A 26,462-nucleotide genomic window follows, 5' to 3' on the forward strand; every position below is an offset into this window, starting at 1 on the left:
TGACCAACTTCAGCAACAAAAAACTGTCGAAGTACACAAAACAAGTGTTTGCAGTGCCTACACGGAAACTAAGTGAACGTATCTGGAAATAACAAACGCCGACATTTACAAACGAGTTACGTATGCTGCGCCGGCTCTACCGACGACGGTTTCGGTTGCGTGCTCTAGCCCTAAACGACGCGGAGGTCATACAGCTGCTTAAGCGCTACGACGAAGGTTGCCGTTGGTCACTGCTCAGATCTCGATATATATTGGATGCGCATTGACATCGATTAGCTACATAAATTTATGCAATGTTAATTGTTTCTGCCTTCACTAAAGTAAAAGAGCTATGCAAGGCGAGAGAAACCAGAACCGAAACCGCTCCAAAACTCGAGGGGACTACCTTGTGTACGGAAGCTCCGCCCACTAGCTTTCATTTTATACCAGCAAAATTTGTATGCGTTCTATGCGAGTATCGAGTTTGTTCCGGTTGCGGGAACTTGCTTACCGCTACCCCCACGGATCAGTTTGCGAGACCGGTGCGTTCCGGGTTTTGTATTTGATTCCAAGGTTTCCTGCAGTAAATCTGTTTTCTTTCCTATTTAGTTCAGTCCAATTAAGGCTTCGAAATTTTTAAATCTTTGTAATCAAACTGTTCCATTCTTGCTGATTTGCGAATTAAGCTAAATTTTTCTATTCGTTAATTTTGCTCACTAGAGCCTTGGTCAATCCTCCATAGTGGCTATCAACCACGAGCTAACGTGACAACTGCAACAACAGCATGCACAAGCAGACGGGGGCACGATCCACTTGTTTCCTTTTCTCTGTTCTAGAAGAATGAATGTTTACTGAATCGTTTTGGATTTCACTCGCTTTAATTTTTTTCATCGAAATTATGGATTTCTAGATTTATTCAAGTAACACATTTGTGAAATCTGATCGACTTTCGGCCAATCCTCGTGAGTGGGTATGTGACAAAGACGTTAGGGTCATCATCATCATGATCACCTGTCTGACAGACATAGATGAGGACGTAGAAGAAGCGTCACACTTAGTCTCTTAGCATAATACCAATCAGGTGAAAGCCGCATGAGCCGAAATGGAGGACCTCGTCACGGAGCAGCCGCTGCAGCAGAACCGGGGCCGCAGCGCTGGACCAATGCCATTTGAGCTGCAATGGGCCGCCTCCCCTTACTGGCCCGCAGCTCCTGTCGACTTTTGGACGCAATCAGCCACCGGACAGGGCTTTCCCGACTTGTCCGCCACCTGCACCGAGGTGAGGGCTGTTAAATGTGGACGGCTCGATGGTCTGGTTCGACATATGCTGTAATAGTGCGGTTTGTTTAGCAGCGGTTTTTGACAAAGACACCAGCCGCAATAGCCTATAGTGGGTATGGAGTTGCGCTGCTGAACTCGAGGTCGCTGGGTCGATCCGGGCAATGGCGGCCGTATTCCAGTGGAGGCAGAATACTAAAAAACAATCGTGTAACGTACATTACCCAAGTAACGCAAAATGTTGCCGTAACGTTCTCTGAATGTGCACAAATGTCGGTGTATAACGTTGCCTACATGCTGCTAATGTCCTCTTTTTTGATCGCCAGACAACGTTGGGCCGCAACGTTGTGGCAGCGTTGAGCAGCACATTCACGACGTTACCATAACGTTAACAGAACTTCTTGACAACGTAATTTGGATGTTGCCGTTTGTCACTTGAGCTTTCAGGCAACGTACGTATGTGACGTTCAAGCAACACTCAACTGACATCGCAGAATATTTGTAGACATACGTAACAGCAGTGCTGTCAGCATGACACGGCTGACAGCACCGCAAACCCTTAAATTTATATTTGCTTGACAGATAATTTACTCTAGTAGTTTTCATATTGCATATGCATGAAAATGTTAAACGAGAATTAGTGAAAAACAGCGTTTTTTACGTGTGTGTGTAGTTTTTACGTATCTTGTGTAGCGTTTTTTACGTATCTTGTGTAGCTTACCAAGATATCTGTGTACCTTACCTTGTGGTAAGATACACTATATACATAAAAGAATGCTGTTTTTCACCAGTTCTTGTTTACATTTTCATGCATATACTACATGAAAACTACTAGAATGCATTATCTGTCAAACAAATATAAATTTATGGGTTTCCGGTGCTGTCAGCCGTGTAATGCTGACAGCACTGCTGTACGGGCAGCTGATCTGTCTTGCACTATATATACTACCAACTCGCACTAAGCCAGAATCCTTTAAAGTGTTTCACATGGTGGTTTGCCTGACTTGTCTTGCTGTTGTCCATAGCACAGCATATAGATGCTAACTGCAACTAAATGTGCACAATGCAAAGCTGCAAAGTGATTCATAAGAGCAATTTTTCATTTTCGCTATAACAGCAAGAGAAGCAGCATGCACGTCCAATGTGCAGAGGTTCTCGTATAAAGGTTCTCACAGCAGGAAAGTAAATATATTCCACAAATGTTCATTTTCTTTAAACATATCATTTAAGCTTAGACCACAGAAAAAATCAGTCTTTGCTTCCGACTTACTGCTCTAAAAATCATGTGTCGGTAACTGCATGTGCTTTCAAGAACTTGCATAATAGCCAACATCAGTTGCTAAGAACAAACGCTAGTATGTAGGAATTGTTTGTGCAGGAGGAATATGTGGTGGTTGAATATGCATCCATGAATATGCATTGTTCCACCTTATAATAGTGAATGCCATAGACAAACCTGGTTATAATGTCAAACCATGCATTTATTTACCGTCTGCTTACATCATACTGGCAAACAAATGACACTTATATAACAGTAACTTAAAAACTGATAACACACTGATAACACACTTAAATATATTTTCTATTAAACATCAAGGTCTTCTATCGCATATTAAGACTCTACTAACAGCTACAACTACAACACAATATATTTTGCCTTCCCATGTAGGTCAGACTTCGAATTTTTTTGCTTTTTGTCGAGTTCCCTTATTTCAATGGCAGAACACAATTTATACTTAATAACAGCACAAATACTGTCCTCCTTCACTGTGTAATGTACAACACAACACAGTTACACTGCGGTTGGATACTATCTCCTGCCAAGCATCCAGCCGGTCTTTTTGCGTAAGCTTGCAGACATGGCAGCAAGTGTGAAGTAGTCAACACAGCCCAAGGCATAGAGTAACAAAGTCATCAAAGCACTGACAGCCAGCCATCACTTTTGCAGAGGATGGCCAGCAGCACAAGTGATGCACACATGCCTCCCTCGGTAGCTTCACTTGCATCCAGATCTCACTGGTTTCCAAGTCAATAATGCGGTAACCTGCAGAGACATTAATTACATCAAACTATAAAGTGCCATCTGAAACACTGTAGTAAGCCATGTTTACTATGAAAACAGGCTATAAAAATGCTTACAAACAACTTAAGCTTCACATAACTGTGAAACAAACAATAGTGACTTTACACAGGAGAATGATGCAAAACATCAAAAGCAAATTTCAGTAAAACCTAACCATTATAGCCACAAGTTTGGACACAAGAGCAAGGAAAGCACAATAAACAATACCCACAACTTCCTTTATTGCGCTAAGCAGTTAAGACGCTAGTATCAATATATTCCTTTAACATAAAGCTTCCTTGCAATGCCATGGCTGCTTGTTACATCCAGTTCAGTCTTGGAAGAAAACAAAAATTAACAAATGATGTGAATGCTCTACCACTGTACCAAAACCACATTTCATTCGTGATGAAAGAAAGTTCCAATGAGTGAGTGATAAATTTGACTTGGTACAACATATTGGTGAATTGCAGCACAGATAATATTGACGACAGAAAAGCGAGACAATAGACGTGTGCTGAATTCCAACAAAAAGCTTTATTTTCAGCGACCCATGTTTATAGCCGTCACTCATCACATTGCACAAGTGTAATTCACACCCTTAGGAAGGTCAACTCTGTCTGATAAGTGCACAGATGCTGACACACACAGAGCCAATTCGCGCAATCTTTTCAGCTTCAATAATTTCACGTGTTAGTTGATCACCACTTCTGCTGACAACAGTACACCGAGCAAACAATAGTTCACAGGCACACGAACTGCAACAACATGCAAGCCAACTGTCATGCACATTTTTCTTGACATTGTATGAGTGTTCTCTCAGCTGGTCATTGATAGTGTCCTGTTTGGCCTATGTACTGTTTACCACAAGAAAGAGGGGTACAGTAATTAATGTTGCTAACATAGGTGACGAACAGATTTTTGTTACACTTGTGTGCTGCGCCGAAACATTTCCTTTGATTACACAACTTCATAAGCTTCTGAGGTGCAAAGAAGACAGCTTTAACTTTGGAACGATCTGCAGTTTTCACAATACTGTGAGACAGCTTATGAATGTATGGTATGACAGCCACTTTAAGTCTGTCAGATGGAGTGATCACATGGCAACCACTCGGTGCATGCACTTTTCAGAGTAGAGGTCATGTGGTCACTGCATCTGACAGACATAAAACTCACCGTCATACCCTACATTCATAAGCTCTCACAATATCAAGAAAATATCAAGAAATTGCATATCATTCTAAACTTGTGTAATCAAAGGCAATGTCACAGCACGCCACACATATGCAACAAAACACCAAATTCCGTTTGTCACCTGTGTTAGCAACGTGGTTTATTGTATCCCTCTTGTGGTAAACAGTATATAGGTCAAATGGGACGCTGTATCAATCACCGGCTGAGAGAACACTCATACAATGTCAAGAAAAATGTGCGTGACGGTAGGCTTGAATGTCATTGCTGTTCGTGTGAGTGTGAACCGTCGTTTGCTCAGTGTACTGTTTCCAACAGAAGCGGTGATCAACTAACACGTAATTGAGGCTGAAAAGATTTCGCGACTTGGCTCTGTGTGTATCGCACACCTTCTATACACTTGTCCGACAAAGAGTTTACTTTCTACCTAAGGGTGCGAATTGCGCATGTGCAATGCAGTGACCGACGGCTATAAACATGGGTCAGCAAAAATAAACCTTTTTGTTAAAGAGTTGCCGCATATGTCTCGCCTTGACTCTTCTGTCGTTGCCTACATCTGCACTGCATTTCACCGATAAATTTGTACGTGCATAGAAACTACTGGCTTGAAACACTACATAGGGAAATGAGGTAAATAGCGGAGAAAGGAAGAAATCACAAAAATGGTCCATCTATGCCTCGTGTATGAAGTCTCAGACGGAGTGTGCTGGTCTGGGCTGGTTGGCACATCATTAGGACGGGAACAAACAGCGCTAGGATGGGACGAAAAGAGTACGACATACAAGGAGTGAAGTGTCATGTGGACTGTAGTGCCGAAGTACATTGTAGACATGGACTGTGGTGAAGGACTGTAGTGCCTCGTGGGCTGTTATTGGGTATTGCCCTTTTTTTAAGTCCTAATGTTCTTCAGATATGTCTACACAATGTCTTTACAGCCTGCGAAACTCCCAAAAAAATGTGGTTGATCCCTCTTATATAGGAATCGGTATAGAACACGAAAGTGAAACGTGTCTTCACAGAAGTAGTGTAATGTTTATGGCACATTGATATATAATGTCTATTGGTGTTTTGTGGCTAAAGCGCCCTTAGGCGTTGATGCACCCACGCTGACGCCTGGTGGCACGTCTCCTCCATCACGACTACCAACGTCGATGACCATGAGCAACCGTCGTGCATATGGAAGCTGCACTACGCTGCACACGCTAGCACAACGCGACACCTAGGTGGCGTTGGTAGTGCTTCTTGATGCCAGCGTCCCTTCGAATGCTGGCATCGAGGCGTCGTAGTGCTGAGACCACCGAAGCGTTCACTGTCGGTGCGCGTTAGTGTCATAATGCAGTACTTCTCTTTTCTGCTCGTAGGCGGCGGCACCGCCCCGAGCAAGAGCGCGGGTACACGGAGGAGTGTTAGATATATAAGGCGCGTCTGTGTAGCTCTCTGCAAATGCGTTTGTGGCGCAATGGGTTAAACGCTCGGCGATCTATCGTCGCGGACCGAGAGGTCGTGGGTTCGATTTCCAAATTTTGCATGTTTGTGGAACTTTTTCTTCTGGTTTCTTTCTTTGTATTATGTTCTATGACGTATTTCCGTGACGGAAATACGTCAGTGAAGTCTTGGTGGACCCCGGCATAAAACACTTTCGTGTTAATATATGTTTTGTCATCAGTTAAGTGCCTGAGTGGCATGTCGAGCAGGTATCTGGTGTTGTAACACTTGCATCTTAGTTTGGCAAGTCCTCAGCTTTGTAGACTTCCATGATCTAGTTCTGTGGTTCCTCACTATAGCAGTACAAGATGTTATGGCATAAGATTTTCTTGAAAAGATGCCACTTGGCAAGCCCATACTTTATCAGAGCATAGCTGGGGCGCGCCTTAGCGAAAAAAGAACAGCAAAAGGCAGTTTTATGCCGGCTACCTTCACAACAATACAACAAAAAATGACACACATATACAGTCAACTCTCAGTAACTTGACCTCGGTTAATTTGACTTTTTACTTTCAAACGCACTGCAATGTCCAAACAAGAAACCACATATTGCTATGGAACAAAACACTTAATCGAATGCATAAGCATGTCGTTTTGGTGAATTCAGCCTCTACAGTGTCCCCTCATGCGAGCAGCGGCAGCTAAGGTCTGAAAAACAAGAAATTTAAGAAACAACTCTACTGCTTCCCTTGGTGTGAAGCTGTTTTACTTTGCCTTTACTTTTATTTTTCAAAATATCCACAACCTAAATTTTCCTTACAGTTTAACACTGAGGCAGTGTTTAACATGTTGGCGCACGTTGATGCATGTCGGCTGAGTTGTGATTCAAGAGCAAGTAGGAAAACATTACAGACCACCTCGGGTGATCTAAAATACCTGCTTTTATTCTGCCATTGTTAATTTCATCTTTCAGATAATTCAACCAACTCTTGGGGTCCTGCGAACGTCAATTAGCAGAGGCGACTGTACCTGTTACTGTGCATCAACACACTCAGCTGCATTGACAGTGCTACGTATACATTAACCAACCCTCAGAATGCTATCAGATCTTGGAGGCCACACTCAGCAGAGGCAGCTACATGCAACTGGCGTGTGTAGACCAGAAGTGCAAAGATGAAATACTTTTTATGGTCTTTTTGAGATTACATAAATGTGTATTTTTCATTTGTTCACCTCAAGAATAGCAATTGTAGTCAGAAGAGTGGAATTTTGGACCCGTTGGTGATGCATATTTGAGTGTCGTGAAGCGCGAAAGACGGGACAGAGTGAGGCGAGACGGACGGGACAAGCGTTACTGTCAACTGTGAACGTTTTTGGGATAAAATTTCCTGCAGCAAGAGTATTACAGCAGGCCGGTTTCCAACATCTGCTCCTTCATGCCGTTGCAGAAACCCTGCTTAAACAGCTGAGCAAAGAGCCATCAGTAAACGTTGTAGGTACCCCGCAGAAGAGATGTTTATTCGCGGTTGTGCCATTTGTGCACTAAAGGAAAGTCGCAGGGAAGTATGGAGTGGATCTTGTGTTCTCTGCGTCATGCAAGTTGGCACAACTGTGCAAACGCATCACGGGTAGTCAGGAAAGGATTTGTTGTACATCAAAACACTTGCATAAGTGTGATCCATGCGCCACTGTGGTCATGTTTACTTGGGACAGACCGGCCAGTGCCTGAACGACCGGCTACGACTATGCTACAGGTGTTGCATATCGGGAGAAGTGTTGAATATTGCTCTACACTGCAAAAGTTGTCGTTGCTATCCACGGATGACGAATACGGAAGTTCTGGCCATGGAAAAACCAAATTAGAACGCGAGCTTTTGGAAGCGATGTTAATAGAAAATTCTGGAACTGATAAGTAGGTTAGCACCACTTCGCAGGCACTTTTAAACAAAGAAATGCAACTCATGAGTAGCCACAAATAAGCTGGTTTGTTAATTCTGCTTTTGCTTTTTTTTAAAGACGATAGTGTTTCTTGGGCTACCTAAACCCGAAAAACTTTGTCACTCGATTCAACCGCTCGGCCAAAACCAAGCATGAAAAGATTATTTTTTCTCCTCAGGGGCACCACATTTCGAAAAATATGCAGCAAATGCATCTGAAAAGTTAATCAGTTCGGTGCAATACATGTATTGTTACAAACATTACAAAAACAAACTTGAAAGAATGTGAATGATACTTACTACCCACAGCTTCCAATTTATCGGGGCTCAATGTCGGCTTCTCAACAGCATTACTGTCCTTCAAGCACCAACAAGGAGCCCCTGTGACGCTCCTACGCTGAGCGCCAGGGCTCCCCACATCAGTTATGCCAGTTCTTTGCAGAACAGGGAGTCCCGGCCATGGCACTGGAGCAGGCCCCAGTTATCGTTGCCAATGTAAAAACATTTCCTAGGTGTACCTGCAATAAAAGATGGCAGAGACACATTAAGACTGCTTACGTGGGGGAACGTGAAAGCATCCTTAGTCAGCCAAATGGCTGCAATGTGACGTGCACAGTGTGACACGCACTAGGCACACCTTAAGTCAGCCAGAACCAAAGAGCTGCCGTGGCATAAGGGAAGCGTGCTCCTTTCACACTCCAGGTCCTATTTCCACCCAGTCTGCACAACTTTCTTATTAAAGCAATTAATTTGCTTTGTTTACATGAACCTACCTAAATTTGACATCACTCCAAGCGTTTTGATGTGCTTTTATTGCTTGTGCCATCGGTTTTATGTCAATAAATGCTGGTAGCAAAAAGAAGTATGTCTAACGGTGCGATAAATGTAACCGGAAATGGCAGGTACATCCAGTGGCATTAGTGTAGGGGCTGCACACAAAATTATATAGCTTACCCTGTTTAAAATTTATTTTAAAGAGCAGTTTCAGTGAGCCCAAGTAGAGTCTTTCAGCTTTTTGCAGTGCCGAAACAGGTACAGTTTGTGCCAGCCAACCAGATGACGAGCTCTCCTAGTAACTGTCTCTAATCACCCTCTCAGCAATTAGTGATAGCCAATATACAGCTTGTATCTCTACAACTGACACATGTCCCATTTCCTTAATGTGGTATTCGTCACTGATGATGATGGTCAATGGTTGCCATAGATGAACAATCGAAATCTGGCACGCGGCACCAGTCGCGTCAGTGCATCGTCAAGTGGCACGAACATATTTCTCCCTTGAGTGAATTATGGTGCTCTCCTGGGCACATGCTGAGGCACCAACCAGTCTGCCCCATGTACATTTGACCGAATACATACATGATCAAAGGAACAGACTATGCTACCCCTGACGAACACAAGACAAATTGGGTTGCATCTTTTAACTCAGCAAGCCTCAATTCTCATGTGGACTGCTATGCACGCACATTTCCAGCGAAAAATAAAGAACGCAAGATATGCACGACAGTCCACAAGTGAATTTGGAAAAGCGAGCAGGCAAGGGAGGTTTGCTTGGTTAAAGATACCACCAAATTTGTCTAGTGTGTATGAGAGGCAGTGTACTGTATTCCTTTCACACCTGGTCAAATGTACACAGAGCAGACTGGCCGGTAACTAAATGTGCCAAATAAATTCCCATATTTCACTCAAAAGACCAGCATGCTCGTCCAGTGTGGCCGTGCATTGCCGCGATAGGACTTCAGGCTGGATTAAGATCATCTGTTTTCACCTACGGTGAAAAATTGACACGAGAGATCAGTGAGGCATACCACATAAACAAGACATGCGAGCCAGACCCCATGATCAATTCATGAAATAAAAGGCATCCTTTCTAGATGACAAGTGATTGAAGTTAGTCTGCACCCCCCCCCCCATATTTACTTTCCTTTTTACACAAATACCATTTATTGTGATTTTATGCCTTTATATTACAACTTATGCCTTCCCTTTGAAGGAAATTGTGCACAACATAAGCACACATGCAGTGTTGCTATTTTTAATCCTTCCATCAAAATAAATGGTCAGTTAGCAGCAGTCATGTTGTATGGTACCCTATTCCTCCCCATGTAAATTCTATCCTGAAAAGTTACATGAACTGACCGGCAAACTCATAAGTACACTACAAATTTCACCTAGCAAACACAGCTGGTTCTCAGAAAATGCACAAGTACGGTGATAGGTATCTGTTGGCATACTGTAGCAATAGTAAGTGCTAGTTAGCTTTGACACTAGACAGTTTTAGTATAGCATATGCAACTAATAGCGTACGCCTATACGCTATAGTACAGCATACGCTAAACAGCACACGTTTATTAGTTTTAGTTGGCCTGCAAGATCTTCCGATCTCAGAGGCCATATGTCATCGTCGCACCTATCTCTAGACTTAACTGACAGGTGGCGCTGACATATCTCGGTTTCCCTCGTTAGGCTTCGTGTCGTTCGAAACGAGAAGCGATCTCGAAGACTCCACAAGCTTAACCATATTACACTGCTGTCGAAGCGGCCTGAGGGTAAGCGAAAGCTGTTTACGCAGTCATTTGCTACGAACGAAGCGAATTCTGCAAAGGCCACGCCAAATTCAATTCGAGGCGGGCAGCGGGGACCGCCGCCATATTTAACGTAAACTACTTTTTGGAACACGTACACTACATACATACCTGACCCGACCATCCAGATTACACGTTGCACTACAGCAGGCATAGCCAAGGGGTCTGGTGGCTCCTCCGTTATGTGTGGGCACTGTTATGGGTCACAGCCACGCCACTATAAAATAAGTTTTGTGTTAACTTATAGCAGTGGCACATAGCTTTAAAGCTGTCAAATTGTCTACACATGCATGGAGCATCTAAATATAGTCACAAAAACAATGTTTGCATTATTGCAGGGTGGCAACAGAGCCCAAAGTAGAAGTCACTGATGAATGTGTTGATAATGGGGACCCTTTCATCACAGTAAAATTATTGACACGTAGCAGCACATAGCAAACAAATGTTTGTTTACAAAACAATTCATTTTTTTTCATGACTCAGTTTAACTTTCCCCTGTCATGTTTAGTTACGTATAAGGTATGTCAAAACATCTTGTCTTAAAAAGTAAGTTGGACTAGTAGCAAGCTGTGATTGCTTAATTTTTTTCTCTAAAACTGTCGTAAACCGAAAACTTCGTAAGCAGATATTATTTACAACGTCGAGGCATCTATAAGCAAGGAAACGTCATTGCAATAACAATCGGTGAAGAGGCAAATGAGTCGTTATTATTCAACTTCAGCAGAAAAGCGGGAGCTCACGCGCAGCACGCACATGATGAACACGATTATTTTCGAACGTTGTATTTCTCATCGGAAGAAAACGCTTATCAAGATTTTCAATTTCGCATCGAAGCAATAAACTTGCGTACTAAGTGCTGACAACCAGCGTTCAGCAAGCATCAGCACAGGTATCACTGTTGTCGTGGGACTTCTATTTCATACGCTCGCGCACGCTATGCACACACGAGAAGCTCACACAACACGCGTGTAGTTAGCCAGCACGGTTACTTACCTTTTGAATGGTACGACGCGGTCGCGAAGCGCTCTCCAAGTTGCCGGTGCTGCGTCGACGATGTTACTTCCCGCATACATGCCGCTGCGTAGTGGACGAGCTGAGGCGCGCCCAACACACAATATTTCTTTGCGACGTCCACCCAACTTTCCACGAGAACAAAGGGCTCGCACTCCACGGCATAAAATCGTTGGGCCACATTTGCCTGGCGCGCCACGCATACCGTGAGTTTGCAGCATGACACAAGGTATCTTCAGGCACTTCTGTGCACGATAACTGCGACCCACTTCATAACTGCAAACACAAAAACACACGATCAAGCAAACGCGACGCTCGTAGCACGCCGCACATACGACCGCCATCACAGAACACGGAGGAAAAACAATAGCGCCACCTGCATACTTGTGAGACTGTTGTGGCCTCTGTGATGACAAAAATATTAACCAGTACACTCACATACTAAATTTTTGTGCCGGATTACACACAACTACGTATAGATGTTGCGAGACAAAATAACCGTAGAACAATCTATATTGTACATTATAGTTTGGCGTAGAAAGAAATTTTATAACGTATTTTACCGTTGAATTGCTTCCGCCGTCTGCAGCCAGCATAAGCATAGCCTTCGAGATTAGCTTACGTTATCCTTATCAAGCCGTCGCTGTGGCGGGATTTGAACGGTTTGGGCTGTCTCGAAGCTTTCTCGAAGCCAATCCATGACGTTTAGCGATGCTGCCTACTTTTCCTACGCCGTCACTTAGTTTTAAATAACTTTCTGATGTCGTCAACATGAATTGTAGCCTCAGGAATTGTTGACACGATATCGGAGGTACAGATGTGCAGTGTTCGATGTTTCCGTGCGCGTTGTGACTGTTTCAGTCGGAAAGGATCAAATCCACGAGGGTTGATAGCTCGTGTGGCGCAGGTTACACCCGTATCGTCCGCATTTCCTTTCGTGTCGGTGTGTTGAATGTGCGCGGGTTTTGCTCCTGTCGTCCGTACCTTCTGTGTTTATCGTGCGGCTCGCGAAGATTCCTCCTAAAAAAACATGTCTGCAGCGTGCATGTGTCCTGTGTGGTGTGTGAAACAAATGTGCGCTGGTGTACGATGTGTTTGCAGCCATATTGGTGGCTTATAGTCCTTTGCTCTAGTGCCGTTTCTATGATGTAAACCATACGTGAACTGAAAAAAATGCACTGTTTCTCATATGAAAAAGTAGATATGCTCTGTGTCTATCCACTGTGCAGTGTGGATGTGTTCGTCATTTTTATGCAGCTCGTATCATGGGGCTTGGGCCTATTCATGATGGCCCTTGCTTAATGTTTCCACTTTTAGAAGCATGTGGCGTGCAAGCAGTCACAAAGTCTTGTGCATTTGGTGTGGAAGAAGGGAATACTTTTATGCGTAACTTTGTCTACTATAGGTGAACTGTTGCAACAATTAGCATTTTTTCCATGTGAACGCTTCTGCCATTTGATATAATTTGTAGCAGATCTTATCTGTGGAGAAGCATAATAAACATAATTTAACATGGTGTTCCTTATAAGATATTAATTACTGCATAACCACTATACAGCTCCATACCTCACTGTATGATAAAGATGAATGTTCAGTTGAAAATGAAAATATCTTATAGTTGCATGAACGTATACATGCGAAATGCTACAGCAGCTTGGCATCACATTAATGTCAATATTGGTGACATCCAGCAACGTTCTGGGAACGTGCTGTTTTGTAACGTTGCTACATTGATACCATTTACACGTTAAATTGATGTTTACATGCAACGTTGACACAACGTGGGTGTCGGGACGTTGCTTTGACATTTATTTGTGACATCACTTGAACGTACAGCTGGCAACGTACATTCAACGTTGAGGTTAGCTGTTTAACGTTGCCTGACATTTGTTACAATCAGGCAACGTTTACGCTACGTTCTGTGTTACTTGGGTAGCTGCGCGGTAAAGAACCTTCCAGTACGGTCTGCTTCACTATCAGGTCATGGCTTTGCCACGTAAAACGATAGAGTTTAATTTAGTTGAAATGATAAAAGTGGAATCTCAGCGAGTTGGTAGGCAAACAACACCGAAAAAAAAACACGAAACGGAGGAACAATGACTCACTTGGCTTGTCAGTTCATGAGAGCAATCATAGACAATGTAACGTCAAGGGTGGACCTGGTGAACCAGAAAAAAAAGTGTTCTTATCGGTGCCGCGATGCTGGGTTGTTGCCATGGTACCTTTACTGCAACATTCTCCCTAAAATTATAAGCGGTTGTTTAGCGTAAATTAGTAGTTAAGAAATATACTCGACGATTGTAACATAGTGGGTACCGTTCTGCTACGGAATAAGTGGTGTTGTTTACAGTCACAAAAGTTCAAATCGTTATTTTGGATACAATACACAACTACCCCCGTTTGTTAGACGGGGTTTTCCGCCACCAACTAATAAAACAGTTTTGGTTAGTGATGACAGCGTACTTAACAATACGAATCGCTCTTGTCAAGTGGTCGAACGTGGCCGGCTACAGACCTCGCGAGCGTCCGAAGCAGTGGTAGCGGCTGGGTTATAGATACCGTTGCTCTATATAGCAATTGGGCCGAGCATGCAGCATGATCGTGAGTGGTCTTCATGTGGTGTATGTCGGTTTCTTTTCGTAATTTTTTCCCCAAGAGATGCCGACCAAATGGGCCGATTCACCATTGACGCAGCTATTAAATATAACCATTGGCACTTAGATGTTTTCGGGGTTGCATTTGGTTGGCCGTGTACGCGAGCATGCTGGTGTTTCATTTACCGAGCCAAGCGATAAGATAGAGAGAAGTTTTTTTTCAATTGACGCTGAAAATTCCCAGGCGCCGCTGCTTTTCGTCCAGTGGGAACCGATACAGCCAAAATAGTTCGCAACGTAAAGACACCGCGGATGTTGAAACAGCTCGCATGTTTGAACAGCTAGAAGAAATCCCGCATACTGTATAGTTACTTCTGCACCCCAAGGCTCCTCAGTGGTTCCACGATAACCTCGTTTGAACTGACTGCATGTAAATGTTTCGGAGAACGAGATAACGCACCACCAAATATTACCGCAGCACACGACGGGATCACATTGAAGCAGTGCGGCATCGGCTCGCACAAGCCAGAGAGGAGGGAAGACTCGAAGCGCGTCCTTTAATCCTTGTCCATTAAAAATGGGTTAATACTGCTCGTTTATAACCCATTTAGATAAAGTGAAATTTCATTTAAGTTGGCCTTTAAGTATTACCATCACTGCATCCTACAGGAGGCGGAGCCGTCGGCGACCAACAGCGGCATCTCGACCGGAGAGGCCAACTGGATGGGCAACCTGGCCCGGATGATGGTCTTTTCGGTGCTGCTCATCGCGCTGCTGGTCGCGTCGCTGCTGCTTGGACGCACCAGCACCTGGCTGGCCGAGCACGACGAGGCCACCGGTCAGCCAGCGGACCAGCAGCACCTGTTTCCATTGGCTGCGGGTGTGGCGTCCGGGAGGAGCGGCGTCGGATCGTGGATGCACGGGAACGCGTCGCAGCCACTTACAGCCGGAGCAAGTGACGCTGGTGGAAGGAGATTTAACTCTCGGTGAGAACTGCTGACTTTCGATAGGCAGCGGGCCACTTATTCGCACGCCGGTAATTCTACCAGAAGGTTTTGACTGTAAAAAAAAAATTCTGAAATACCGGTATTGGTTTTCTTTCTAGCTTTATGCTACAGTTTGGTGGGTGTAATTTTTTTCCTTTCATTGTTCAATTTTGATTCTTATCCACCCCGCCGCAGCCCGAGTCTGTGAAGAAAACCGAGACGGTGTTCTTAGAAAAAGAAGCCCCTATGCATGTTCTTTAGGGAGCTAATTCAAAGGGCATGTGTGTAGGGTGGTTGCCAATTTTCTGTTTGATGAAGATTCATTTTACTTTGCGGGCTTACATCAAAGTAATTTACCTGAATGGTCTGATCTTACGTTGCCACAGAGCCATGGCGTTTGCTGTCATTGTGTGACCAAGAAGAGCTATTGCGTTTGCTGTTCGTGTGAACAAGGGACCCGCACGGGCCCCGAAACATCGAGTTGCTTTTTTGTAAATACTCTTGGCAAGAGTTTGTTTAAATTTCATCTTAACACTGGTGATCGAGAAGAACAAATGCCAAGAGGCCTAATGTTTGTCATTTTCGTCCACAATAAGGCAACAGAACGTGGATCAAAGGAGAGCACAACGGAAATAACTTGCTTTCCTAATTGAAATTCAGGCATCGAAATGTCGGAATAATGAAGGGAAGAGAAATGAAAGTGGAAGAAATAGCGGGCACGTCTATCCCTATAGAGATGATCGGGCAGGTTAATCCCATTAGCAATCTTGGAATGGGAATGTAATTGGTGATGATATGCTTTATTTGTTATGACTGACCCACAATGTGCACACCACCAATTGTAAAGGGGTGTACTGAACAATTCAGATGGTAGCGTCTGTTCGTAACCGAGAAGGCAGGTGACGCAGAGCAGGAACAGCTGGTTGCCCGAACGGCTCACACTCGTGCTAAGCACTGGCGATCCGGCGGGCCCACTGGTTGAACTGCAGGCATTGAACAGACGATCTGGCTATAGCCTTCTCCTTGCGCTCTTCTTCATTACATGACGAGTATTATGAAGACGGCAGCATACCAAGTGGGCCATATTCGATGACCTAGGTTGGCATCAAAAAATTCGTTTGAGACCGGGACATACCTAGTGGCACACACTCAGTGACGCACGATGGCGTCGAAGAGGTTAATAGAAAAATTGCGCACTGCTTGTTGCATGTACCGAGTGACACATAATTAGCGTCGCATAGTGGGTAGCACAAGTTGGTTGGAAACGATTAAATCAGCACATAGATACTGAAACTAGGGCGAAATACCCCAAGAATGCTAAGTGCATTAAAATACAACTTGGTAGTGGTGGGAGCAGCACCGCGTATCTTCTTTGTTGTGCATGCTATGATCTGCCATTCCTCGTCTTTTGTAACTTACGCAGTTTTATAGAAGGAGCTAGGAAACGTCGGCTGAACACATTTCATCTCCTAACGTTCGTGAAAGAATTGTTTCTGTGTGGATTGCGCACTTGTCACTACTTGAAACAATGATTTAGCGATTTTTCCACCCGTTCCGTAAAGAGCTCTGCCGTAGGCTAGCTAAAAGTCGAGGCCACATCATACGTCATATTTAGTATGAAATTACTCGTATTAAGTTTGAAACGTGCCGTAATTACTACCGTGTTTAGGTGAAATTTTTTTCGATAGGCGCACCTGCACATAAAACGTGAAATATCGACATCTATGGAACAACTATTCGGCAAAAAAGGACATCACTTAAATTTCGAATGCCACAATAGTTGAAGTTTAATGAGCCTATTGCAAAAACCAGCGTCTTCCAGTGCCTTCCAGTGTGAAACCAGCGCGTTTTTTGACACTGGGTGGCACTGGGGACGCTGGCGCACGCTGGGAGTCACTGGGAGTCACTGCAACACTGGTGAGATCGCCGGAGAAGTGCTGGGTCACACTGGACTAGACGCTGGCTTCACTGCTATGACGCTGGGGCGCACTGGTGTGCGCTGTACATGCGCTGGAGTTCGTTGGCTCGTACTGGAGACTGCGCTGGTTTCGTTTGTGCCGCACTGCCGGAGTATAGGCGCTGTTGAATATTAAATGGTTCATACAATATTATGGGCATCTCCTGTCCAAAAAACGAGACTCCTGTCCTAAATATAGCGCTATTAGTTGGGATCATAAATGCCTATTTCGTGTCGGTGATGTTGCAGCTTGGAATAAAGGTGCGTGATGCTAACCCATGCATATGCGACTTGAGATCACTTTCTCTTTGTACATTTCAACCGAGCAGCCGTTCAGACGCGTTCGAACGGACCTCAGAAAGCCTGCCGCTGATTGATATTATCGCACCGACAACAAAGTTGCGGTGATTCGTGTGCTTCCACTTTGCCTGCTGTACTAAAAATAATAGTTAAAAGGTTCTCAAGCTTAAATACAAACATTTTCGCATCCGCCCGGTACCCACACCGAGATCGTTCGCTTCAACCGAAGGTTAAGCCTACCGTACGTACCCGCCGAGTTCGTCTACACTCTATGGGCCCGTCTGGGCTGAGGAATCAACAAGTCTAACGAGGATAAATCACTCTGTAGTTCGCCTTTCCCATCGGTGTTTTTAAACAGACCATTCTTTCGTGTGTACAGTGTCAGCATAACAAGCGATGAGCGCCGATATGACGTTATAAACATACCTATATGTGCTGTCGCCAAAGGCTGTCAGCCGCATTAACCGACCGCTTCACTTACGGAGATATGTGCCTAAACATAGGTGTCGATTGAAAAGCATTGTCGAGCTATGGAAATGTTGCATTACCTTTGCGCGAAGAATAAGAAACGGCCGTCAAAATTGGCAGTAACGGCCCGTACAACACTTCGGGTCGGCGGTTTATTTAAGGCTTTTTTCATTGTTAATATACCAATCGCAAAAGCAAATCAGTGTTGCAGCACTTCCAGGCATACTGTGCAATACGGACAACAACTTTTTCGTTCTGATAGAAGCGTAAGTTTTAGTTGAATGCGATATCGCATCTACCATGTCTGTGCGATACGTCTGTGCAAAGCTGCAACTGTGTCAGTGCGTTGACATGGCAAAATATGAACAGGTAATCATGGATCAGCGTGGCGTAGTGGTAAGATACTGCGGTTGTGATATGTGGGGCGGAGGTGCGAATCATCGCGAATTTTTTTTTGCTTTCCTTTTTTTTCTTTTTTTATTGCATTACAACGTTCTCTGTTTCTTTCTGTATGCGAAAAAATATATAAGGTAGCCAAGCACCACGTATTTCTCGCTCTAGAGCTCCAGTTCGCACCAGCACCCCGCGCCCAGCGCCTCCCAGTATGCCGCGCCTTGCCAGCGTCCCAGTATCCAGCGCGCGACACTGGGCCCATAATTAGGCATAGCAATGGGCACTGGATACTGGGTTTTGCAGTAGGGAATTAAGTCTTACAAAAAAACTCTATAAGACCACCGCACCAATAAAAGTTGTGTAGCAATGCTGAAATTTAAGAAGTTGCTGACACGTAATTAATCTCAGTAGCTACTGATTGGCATGTCATCTGCCAACTTTAGGTTGGCGCGATTTGCTGACGTTTGCATGCTTGCTGTTTCGATAATATCGGCACATTGCCTACACTGCAATACACAGGTTACAATTTTGTTATTTCACTAGTAATTTGATCCTTTCTGGCGCCTTCACCAATATGCTTTCCCATTCGGATGTGTCAGCAAAGTGACCAAGAGGACATCCAAAGAGGAAGTCGAAACGACAGAGGCTGTGACCAGCACGGCAGCGGAAATGCCTCTCCAGGCTTCGCGGCGGGTGAGCTTGCAATACCTTTTTTGGCTCTTCTATATATCTTCGTGGTTGTATGAGCAATAATTCGTGATGCCTTACTATAATAACATTTCAAATAAAGCGAGGACAACAACGGCGATGCCCGTTTCTCAGGGCATTGCATCTTAAAACATGCTTAAAATTAGAAAATACAATTTGAATTTTTCCCGGTGAAAATTTATACACATAATATACTCGCATATACTCCTATAAAGGCATCACTTTTACGCGATTTTTGCAGGGTGCTTCCAGAACACGAGTAGGCCTTTTTTCTATTAAGATTTCAGTTCAGCTATAAAAAAAATTGTTCACAATGCCTAGTCGTCCATTCTGACGGGCGTAACATAGCAAACAAGCTTATTCTCGACTGTTGTGAACTTGAACTGCCTACCACGGAATGCGGTTTTACTCTTGTTGTCGTGATAATTAGCTGCACCTCGAGAGAAAGAAAACGAACAGACACAAAGTGAACATACCGAGCACTAAACTTCGAGTACATTGGCTTTGTGTTGGACAGCAGTTAATAATAGAGAGATCTCCAATCAGCTTTTGTGATCTGCTACCGTGAAGACCCTCTGAACATTCCCGAGCCCGCCTTCCACTGATGGTGTCACGACACAGCCGCGCTGAGCCAACGGCGCATGTGCGAGTTCCGCCCGCCTGTTCCTTTACAGCCACTACACCGCGCCGCCGCGTTATTACTTATTACTTTTTTAATTTCCGTGGTTGGGGCACCAACTTTTGTCGCTGCGGTGACGGTGTCACGTAACTCGGCAACCATTTGTGTCTGAGGCTTGATTACAAACTGCGATCAATAAATGCGGTAAATGAAGAGCTGATGCGCGGTGAAGTTGATACTACTGGTTGGCAGTCAGGTCAGTGAAATCCGAGGTCTCGAGTTATCATTTCCGAAGGCACGTGGTTGTCCAGATGTGTAGCTATGAAGACGTGCAGTACGTGATGGGCCTACCTGTCCGTTGCACGTCTCTTACGCTGTTCCGACCGTTGTGGCAGCAATTCTACTGTTTGTTCACACACTTTTTCGGTAAAGCCCTGTTTTTATTCACCTGGCGCAGCATCTCGTGAACGTTTTCAATGTTCTCCCAAGTTTGAGGCCGAATTTCCCATTCGTGCGCCACTCCATTTCACTTGTGCCAGCGTTGCTGCCCTACACGTTACTGCGCATATGAACAAGTGCACGTCTGGACAACTACACGGTTTCGCGAACAATGACCGACAGACCTCCGGCTTCGTCAAATAACCACATCGTACGCCAGCAATTAATTCATTGAATTTATTGATCACAGGTTGCACAAGAAATTTAGCAAGTGATGTCTAAAGTGCGCCTCATCCAAGTGACCTCATCGGAGAATCGACGCGTTGCATTGATAAATCACTAGAGTGATCGAAAGACACAATATGAGGTGATTGGTTTCTCAGATGGGCAGCCGGCGCAGCGACCACTGTGGAGGCTGTTCGCCTGATTTCTTCGTTCCTGCCGACGGTGTAGAGAGAACTAGGGGATAGATTCTCAACGCTTTGATTTCGTAAGTTCGCTTTGCCGCTGTCTGGCCGCCTTCGCTAATGATGCCTTGCATCCGGATTGGCTAAGATTATTTCTTACGAAAAAGTCTAGCATAAGAAGTTTTTGTGAATTCGGGCCCAGATGTATTTTCATTTAACCGCGCCCTATTTATGCATGCTGTGAAGAGTTGACGAATATTATAATTTGAGGGTGGGGAGTGTACACCCTCGGCAGCAGAGAGCACACCACCGGGGGTATTGAGTAAGAGTACACCTGGTGGACTGCATTTCAGCCACCGTTTGATTACCTGGAGCTATGTCAGTGAGAAGAAGACTAGATTAGGGCGCCTGTTTCCTTCTTACCGATACCCAACCAAGCCAATCAGCCGTTTATGAGCAGCTGAAATGGGCAGTTCACTAGGTGGACACTTACAGAATATACCTCCAGGCGAACCACTTTGCACATAGGTAGCTGTGGGCTGCCCGTATGTGAAACCAAAAGCTCTCGGATTGTGTATTTCGATAACTCTAGTGGGTTAGTGCTATATGCACTGATTCTCAGATGAGGTCATGTAGATGCGGCACACTTTTGACATCATTTAATGATATATATTACAATTACATGTCTGACACAAAGTGTTGCACAGCTTCGCAGTGCCATCACTGGTCCCCTCAATTCCTACCTTCGTCATACGCATAAATGAAAGCTTGAACGCTGCGTAACAAGCAGGAGGAGTGGAGCTGTCCATACCATTCCCACTCGATTCCAGAGAAGGGACATCCCCGTTATTACTCTCCCTTTATCCCTTCAACTCCTCGAATCGTGAGACTATATACACTCCTGGAGTGGTTCCGCTGGCCCATTCAATTCCTGCAATTCCAGTAAATTGAAGGCCTACTCTAAGTAATTACTGCTTTCACCTGCAATGCCTAGCGACAAAACCACTACAACATATTTTTGAAGTCTTAGCAACGTAAGAACTAATACTATTTCCATTTTTCGCACAAGAACAAACTTGCTTTGTGGCCAATCATGTCTTCAGATCATGCTTGAATGTAATCTCTATAACGAACAGGAGTGGGCAAATATTCAAAGTTTGGACTACGAATGAAATATTTCACGCTAGCTATTCATATTCGTATTCGAAGAGGAACTAGTTGGGATATTAAAACAATAAAAAAATTACAAATACTTTGAAACAACCGACTGTTAAAGTTTGGTTTCTATTCTCTGTCTGCTAAACAAGTATCGCAACTTATCACAAGTGAAACAACCACAAAATCTTTCACAGCAATGCAGAAACAAAATGGGCAATGCTAGTCTTGTTTTAGGTCTTGCGACAGAAGCCTTCATGACCACTTGCGAGTTTCACTTGTGTTTTGTCATGTAGGGTTCAGGCTGTCTAGTGATGTCGCAGATTTTTTACGTAGAATCAGTGATACGTATTTTCTTTTCAACGGACCCATGTACAATTTTTCACGGCACACACGTCCTTCCACAACGCTTTTTTTTTACACAACGTCGCACCCTTTTTTTCTTCAGCAGCCATGTATTTGGCATTTCTTGGAAAGATTGTCATACACCTGCCAATCATTAGTCGAGAGTTTGTTTGCAACCAGACAGTAAAAGCGTTTGAGAGGATATTTGTGCTGACTTTTCTTCAAAAATTAGCGATTTAGCGTTTAAAACTGATTCAATGTATCTCATATAGTTGACTGTCTTTTTTGCACTGGACAGTACAGGCGTGGTACCTAATTATACCGTAATATACGCGTCTGCGTTGGACTATTCGATACTCGAAAATCACTATTCGCATTCAATTGATAGTGGAAAAAATTGACATTCTCCCACCTCTGCTAATATTATTCATGCGAGTAACGAAAAGTGCAGATTCATCGTGCATTGTGTCCCCCTAGTGAGTGAGCACAATAAATTGAGGAAAAAGCAGGCAAGCAAAATTAGGATGGTGGTCATCAAGGAGAATGATGCTGTAGCAGTGGGTAAGTTCCTCGCTGACAGAGTTACTGTAGCCTGCAGCCTTTTTTTTTTTTGTTTCACCTTTACTGGCCCATTAACGGGGAACATTCAAACACCATTTCAAAATCTCTGACTCGGACTTCCATTTCATTGCGATTCCATCTGTCAGAATGGTGCTGTCATTCTATTGCAATTCCATTCCGATTGTCGAAAAATGTGGAATGATCCCAGAATCATTCCAACTCCGGAATTGTCACTCCGCAACTCGGCTGCATAATATTCGGTTTGCCGTTCTTGCTTCATCGCAGGCAGTCGTGCTATGCAGTCATCTGTTACCTGTAAAAGAAAACAATAGAGAGTTTTAACAGTGTCCTCTTACCGGACGGTGAGTGCGGTATGCGGTACAGTATTGCCATTCCGTACTACCGTACCGCGATGAGCGTGAAATCTTTGGCTACGAGTGTTTGCTCGATGCGTACCGCAACGTGATAATGTTGATAGTGGCTAATATTCAGGTATTGTGGAGGAAAACACCTACGTGCCAAGTTGGAAATATTCATTCATGCAAATTTTAGATAGCTTTTGTTTGTCTATGCCCGTATTACTGTTGATGGAAGTCCCGGGTTACGGTAAACGTGGTATGCAGTAACAATGCCGGCAGCGCCATCTTCTGAAACTTTGTCCAACAAGACATGCAACTTTATATATATATATATATATATATATATATATATATATATATATATATATGTGTGTGTGTGTGTGTGTGTGTGTGTGTACAGTGCCACTTCGTCAGATCGTGGCAGGGGACTTAAATTTACTCGTCCCTTGGGAAAAACCGCCCGCGAGGCTCTGGCCGACGCAATTTTCTTGCTGCTGTTTGGCTTCGCCCGGATCAGCTCGCAATACTCAATGCGCACGTTGCCGTGTGCGGTATATATAGACTCCGCATCGCCCAGTATACCGTATACGGAATGTCTTCCCGTAATGTAAAGTACGCGCACGCGCACTGTTTGGCAGGTATGGCCTTACCGTACTTATCATACGGAAACACGACGCTGCTAAAACTCAAATGTCACACGGCGCCGACAAAAAATAAACGTCAGGAAAAAGGGAAGATCTCGCAGCTGGCGCACAACAGTCTGCTCCGCGCGTAAAAAATTCGGGAAATCCTACGTGGCCAGGGCTGTTCAGGCTATTGCGATCAAATTCAAGCAATGTGTTGTCACACCATAACCGTCACCGAAACACGTCCCGTACGAGCTGTGCGCGGCAGCGCGGGGCTCCTCTCTCGCGCTTCCCTCTGAAGACGCTGTGCATTATGGCGGCGGGTCCGCGAAGTTCTCCTCCTTTAACGCGACAACGTCAACGGCCCTGTGCGGCAGCAGATCCGGTGTCGGCGTCCGGCCTAGTTGCCGGCGTTGGCGTCCCGTGGCCGAACATTGCCGCATATATTTAGGTATATGTATATACCACGCCTTGCTATGTGACATACGGTATACGCGGGTTATATTGCCACACCATTCTAACAGTAACGTTGCCGATACCTTGTCTTACATTCTTGACAAAGTTATTCCTCAGAATTTTGCCAGTGACAGCCCACAAACAAGTGTCATGAAACAAAACACCCACATCGCATGCATTTTATGTTAAATCTACTCCATCTGAAATATTAAAAGTGCGAAACATTAACATAAACCTGAAAATTATGTATTTTTTTCTGGCGCGGCTGTGCACATCTCCGGGATCGGCCCACGCAAGAGACCACGTTTCTACCAGAAAGCTTGCCTTCGTGCATACCGTTCGCCGCCAGTTTTCCCAGTAAACATTACGGTTACATAAGCTGCATTTGCTGGGAAGCGTGAGAAGCCGTCAGGGATCTTTGAATGTTAGCGTGGTCCACTCAAAAGGCGAAGCTTAAGCATCCTCCAAATTTTTGCCTGGCTTCTGAGATTGCGCCGGTGGCGTGCCATTGCATGTGCGAATACTAAGATTATTCCGTCACTGCCCGCGGGCATTGGTGACAAAAGCGCTAAAGCGTTAGTGAGGGTGCTGCGTTCGAGTATCCCACGTGATGCGGGTTCGAATCGGCCCAGTGCGGGATAAAATTTAAAGATAATTTTAAAGTTAGCACAGCTGTAAAGAGGCTATTGCAAATACATAGATACAAAGTGGCTGAAATAAGCTAAGAATGATAATTGCAATTTAACCATGGAGGCAGCTCTTCCATCTCCTAGCTGCGAAAATTGTGGCGCGCCTTACGTGACACGCAGTAGTTTTTATCAAATTCGGAGGCGCCAAGTTAGGGGCTGCGTTGCTTACATGAGTGCAGCCCTTTCGCGAATACATGCGGTATATTGAAAATCACATTAGCGGTGGTGGGAACGGCATGTAGCGTAAGGTGAAATATTTGTTTCTCATCCGCTTTATTAAGTGCACCTCGGCCCGGAGATGTCCAATTGCCTCCAACTTGCGCAAATGCAATCGACTATATATACCCCCATGTTTGTAATCTAGTCGTCTAATTATCTGCCTCCCTCGGATGCAGATATTTTTCTTGGACACGTGTACTTTCAACATAAAAAATACTGCCATGAAATGATATAGCCACTGTAAATGTGATAAACCGAGTGAATACATAGTGACTCTCGTTTGTCAATGGCAGGGTAAGAGAGAGAAGCTTTGCGGGGCTTTCTCCTTCGCCTTCTGCCACTCACCGGAGCATGAGTTCTACTTCGATGCATCTCAAGGAGCATGCATCCCGGTAGCTGACCAGGAAGCGGCCGCGCTGTGTAACCGAGGAGCCAACAAGTTCACGTCGCTGGCCAGCTGCGACGCCGCCTGCGGTGCCAATGCGAACACCGTGGAGCCAAAATGCCGCGAGGAAGTTCTGTTCACTGAATGCAAGAGGTAATATGGTCTCACCACTCTTGCTTTATTACAGCGTAAGCTGTCATGGGCTCATTCCAATAGCCGTTTCGGGTCGCGATGATGCCGCCGCCGGCGGCCGCGTTACCGCTATCGCCGGAAACGCGAAAGAAGTACCCGATTCCCGCCAGGATCGAACCCACGCCCGCTGCGTGGGAGCCGGACACTCCACCACTGAGCCATGCAAGCGCTCGCTATCGGGCCGCGCAAAATACCCTTAATGCAAGCATGCAGGGGGAGACGACTCGAACCTCCCCCAGTATGGCGGCATCTAGGTAAGATGCCTGCAAACGCAGCGTTCGCTGGCGCAGACGACGATATGCGATTTAGACGAGGCGTGCAATCAACGCGCTCCCGAGCTGCCGAGCCTCCGCCAGTGTGGTGGCGCCATCTAGTTAAGGTGCTTGCAAACGCGGCGTACCCGACATGTAAGTTGCAGTTGTAAGGCTTGATCGGGCTCAGCCCATACAAGCCTCAGCTCACCGTCGACGCTGGGCGGACAGTTCAGATCGTTCTCGTCAAAACGAGGCGAACAGACTGCCGCGAAGACCCTGTTGGGCGTGGTGCCCAAATTGGAGCTGCTCTTGAGCCGCTCCTCCAGCTTACACTGTGACTGTGTTGTGTATGCCGCGCGGGCGTGTGACTTTTTTATAATCTCATTACATGCGTTTTTATTAACGAAGTGTCTAAAGCCACGGCGGGTGTACGCGCGAGCAATCCAGTTTGTCATCTCAAGGATACGGCGGATGCATAAGGAAAAAGTTGTTCCGCAACCGCTTTCCGTGAACCTTCGCGTTACCTACAGAATACGTTAGAATACGTACAAAGCTGCTTATCATGCGTGCATATCTTTCCGTCGTCAAATCTACTTCGTGGAATCCTGCGTAAACAAGCGGCACAATGTACGAGCCGTAGCCCACATCGACGGCAATCAGTGCTAGCGCGAATCGCTATTCTAACGACAAGGGCGTTTAGAAGTGACTCAAGGCGCTAAGTACGTCACAGGAGAAAATGTTCACCCAGAATGTATGTTAGGAGCACAAGAATCGGCGTTCAAAACGCTTAAATGAGCAGACATAATGCGGCAAACGCCCGAACAGTGTTTGTGGCAGAGGTTAAAAAATTGGCTGTGGCTTAACTCAGTTATGCTTGGGTGTG

General features: G+C 44.9%; 1 protein-coding gene across 1 annotated transcript in view; it reads left to right on the forward strand.

Moving 5' to 3' along the window:
• Positions 1-1,026: 1,026 nt before the first annotated feature.
• Positions 1,027-26,462, forward strand: part of LOC119454176 (uncharacterized) — a 28,979-nt gene continuing 3,543 nt past the window's right edge. The window contains exons 1-4 of the mRNA XM_037716168.2: positions 1,027-1,258; positions 14,732-15,048; positions 18,766-18,859; positions 25,042-25,286. Of these exons, the coding sequence (XP_037572096.2) occupies positions 1,082-1,258; positions 14,732-15,048; positions 18,766-18,859; positions 25,042-25,286 (833 nt within the window). The 5' untranslated portion in view covers positions 1,027-1,081. The remainder of the gene's footprint in view (positions 1,259-14,731; positions 15,049-18,765; positions 18,860-25,041; positions 25,287-26,462) is intronic.

Source organism: Dermacentor silvarum, chromosome 5 (assembly GCF_013339745.2).
Source record: "Dermacentor silvarum isolate Dsil-2018 chromosome 5, BIME_Dsil_1.4, whole genome shotgun sequence".
NCBI lineage: Eukaryota > Metazoa > Arthropoda > Arachnida > Ixodida > Ixodidae > Dermacentor > Dermacentor silvarum.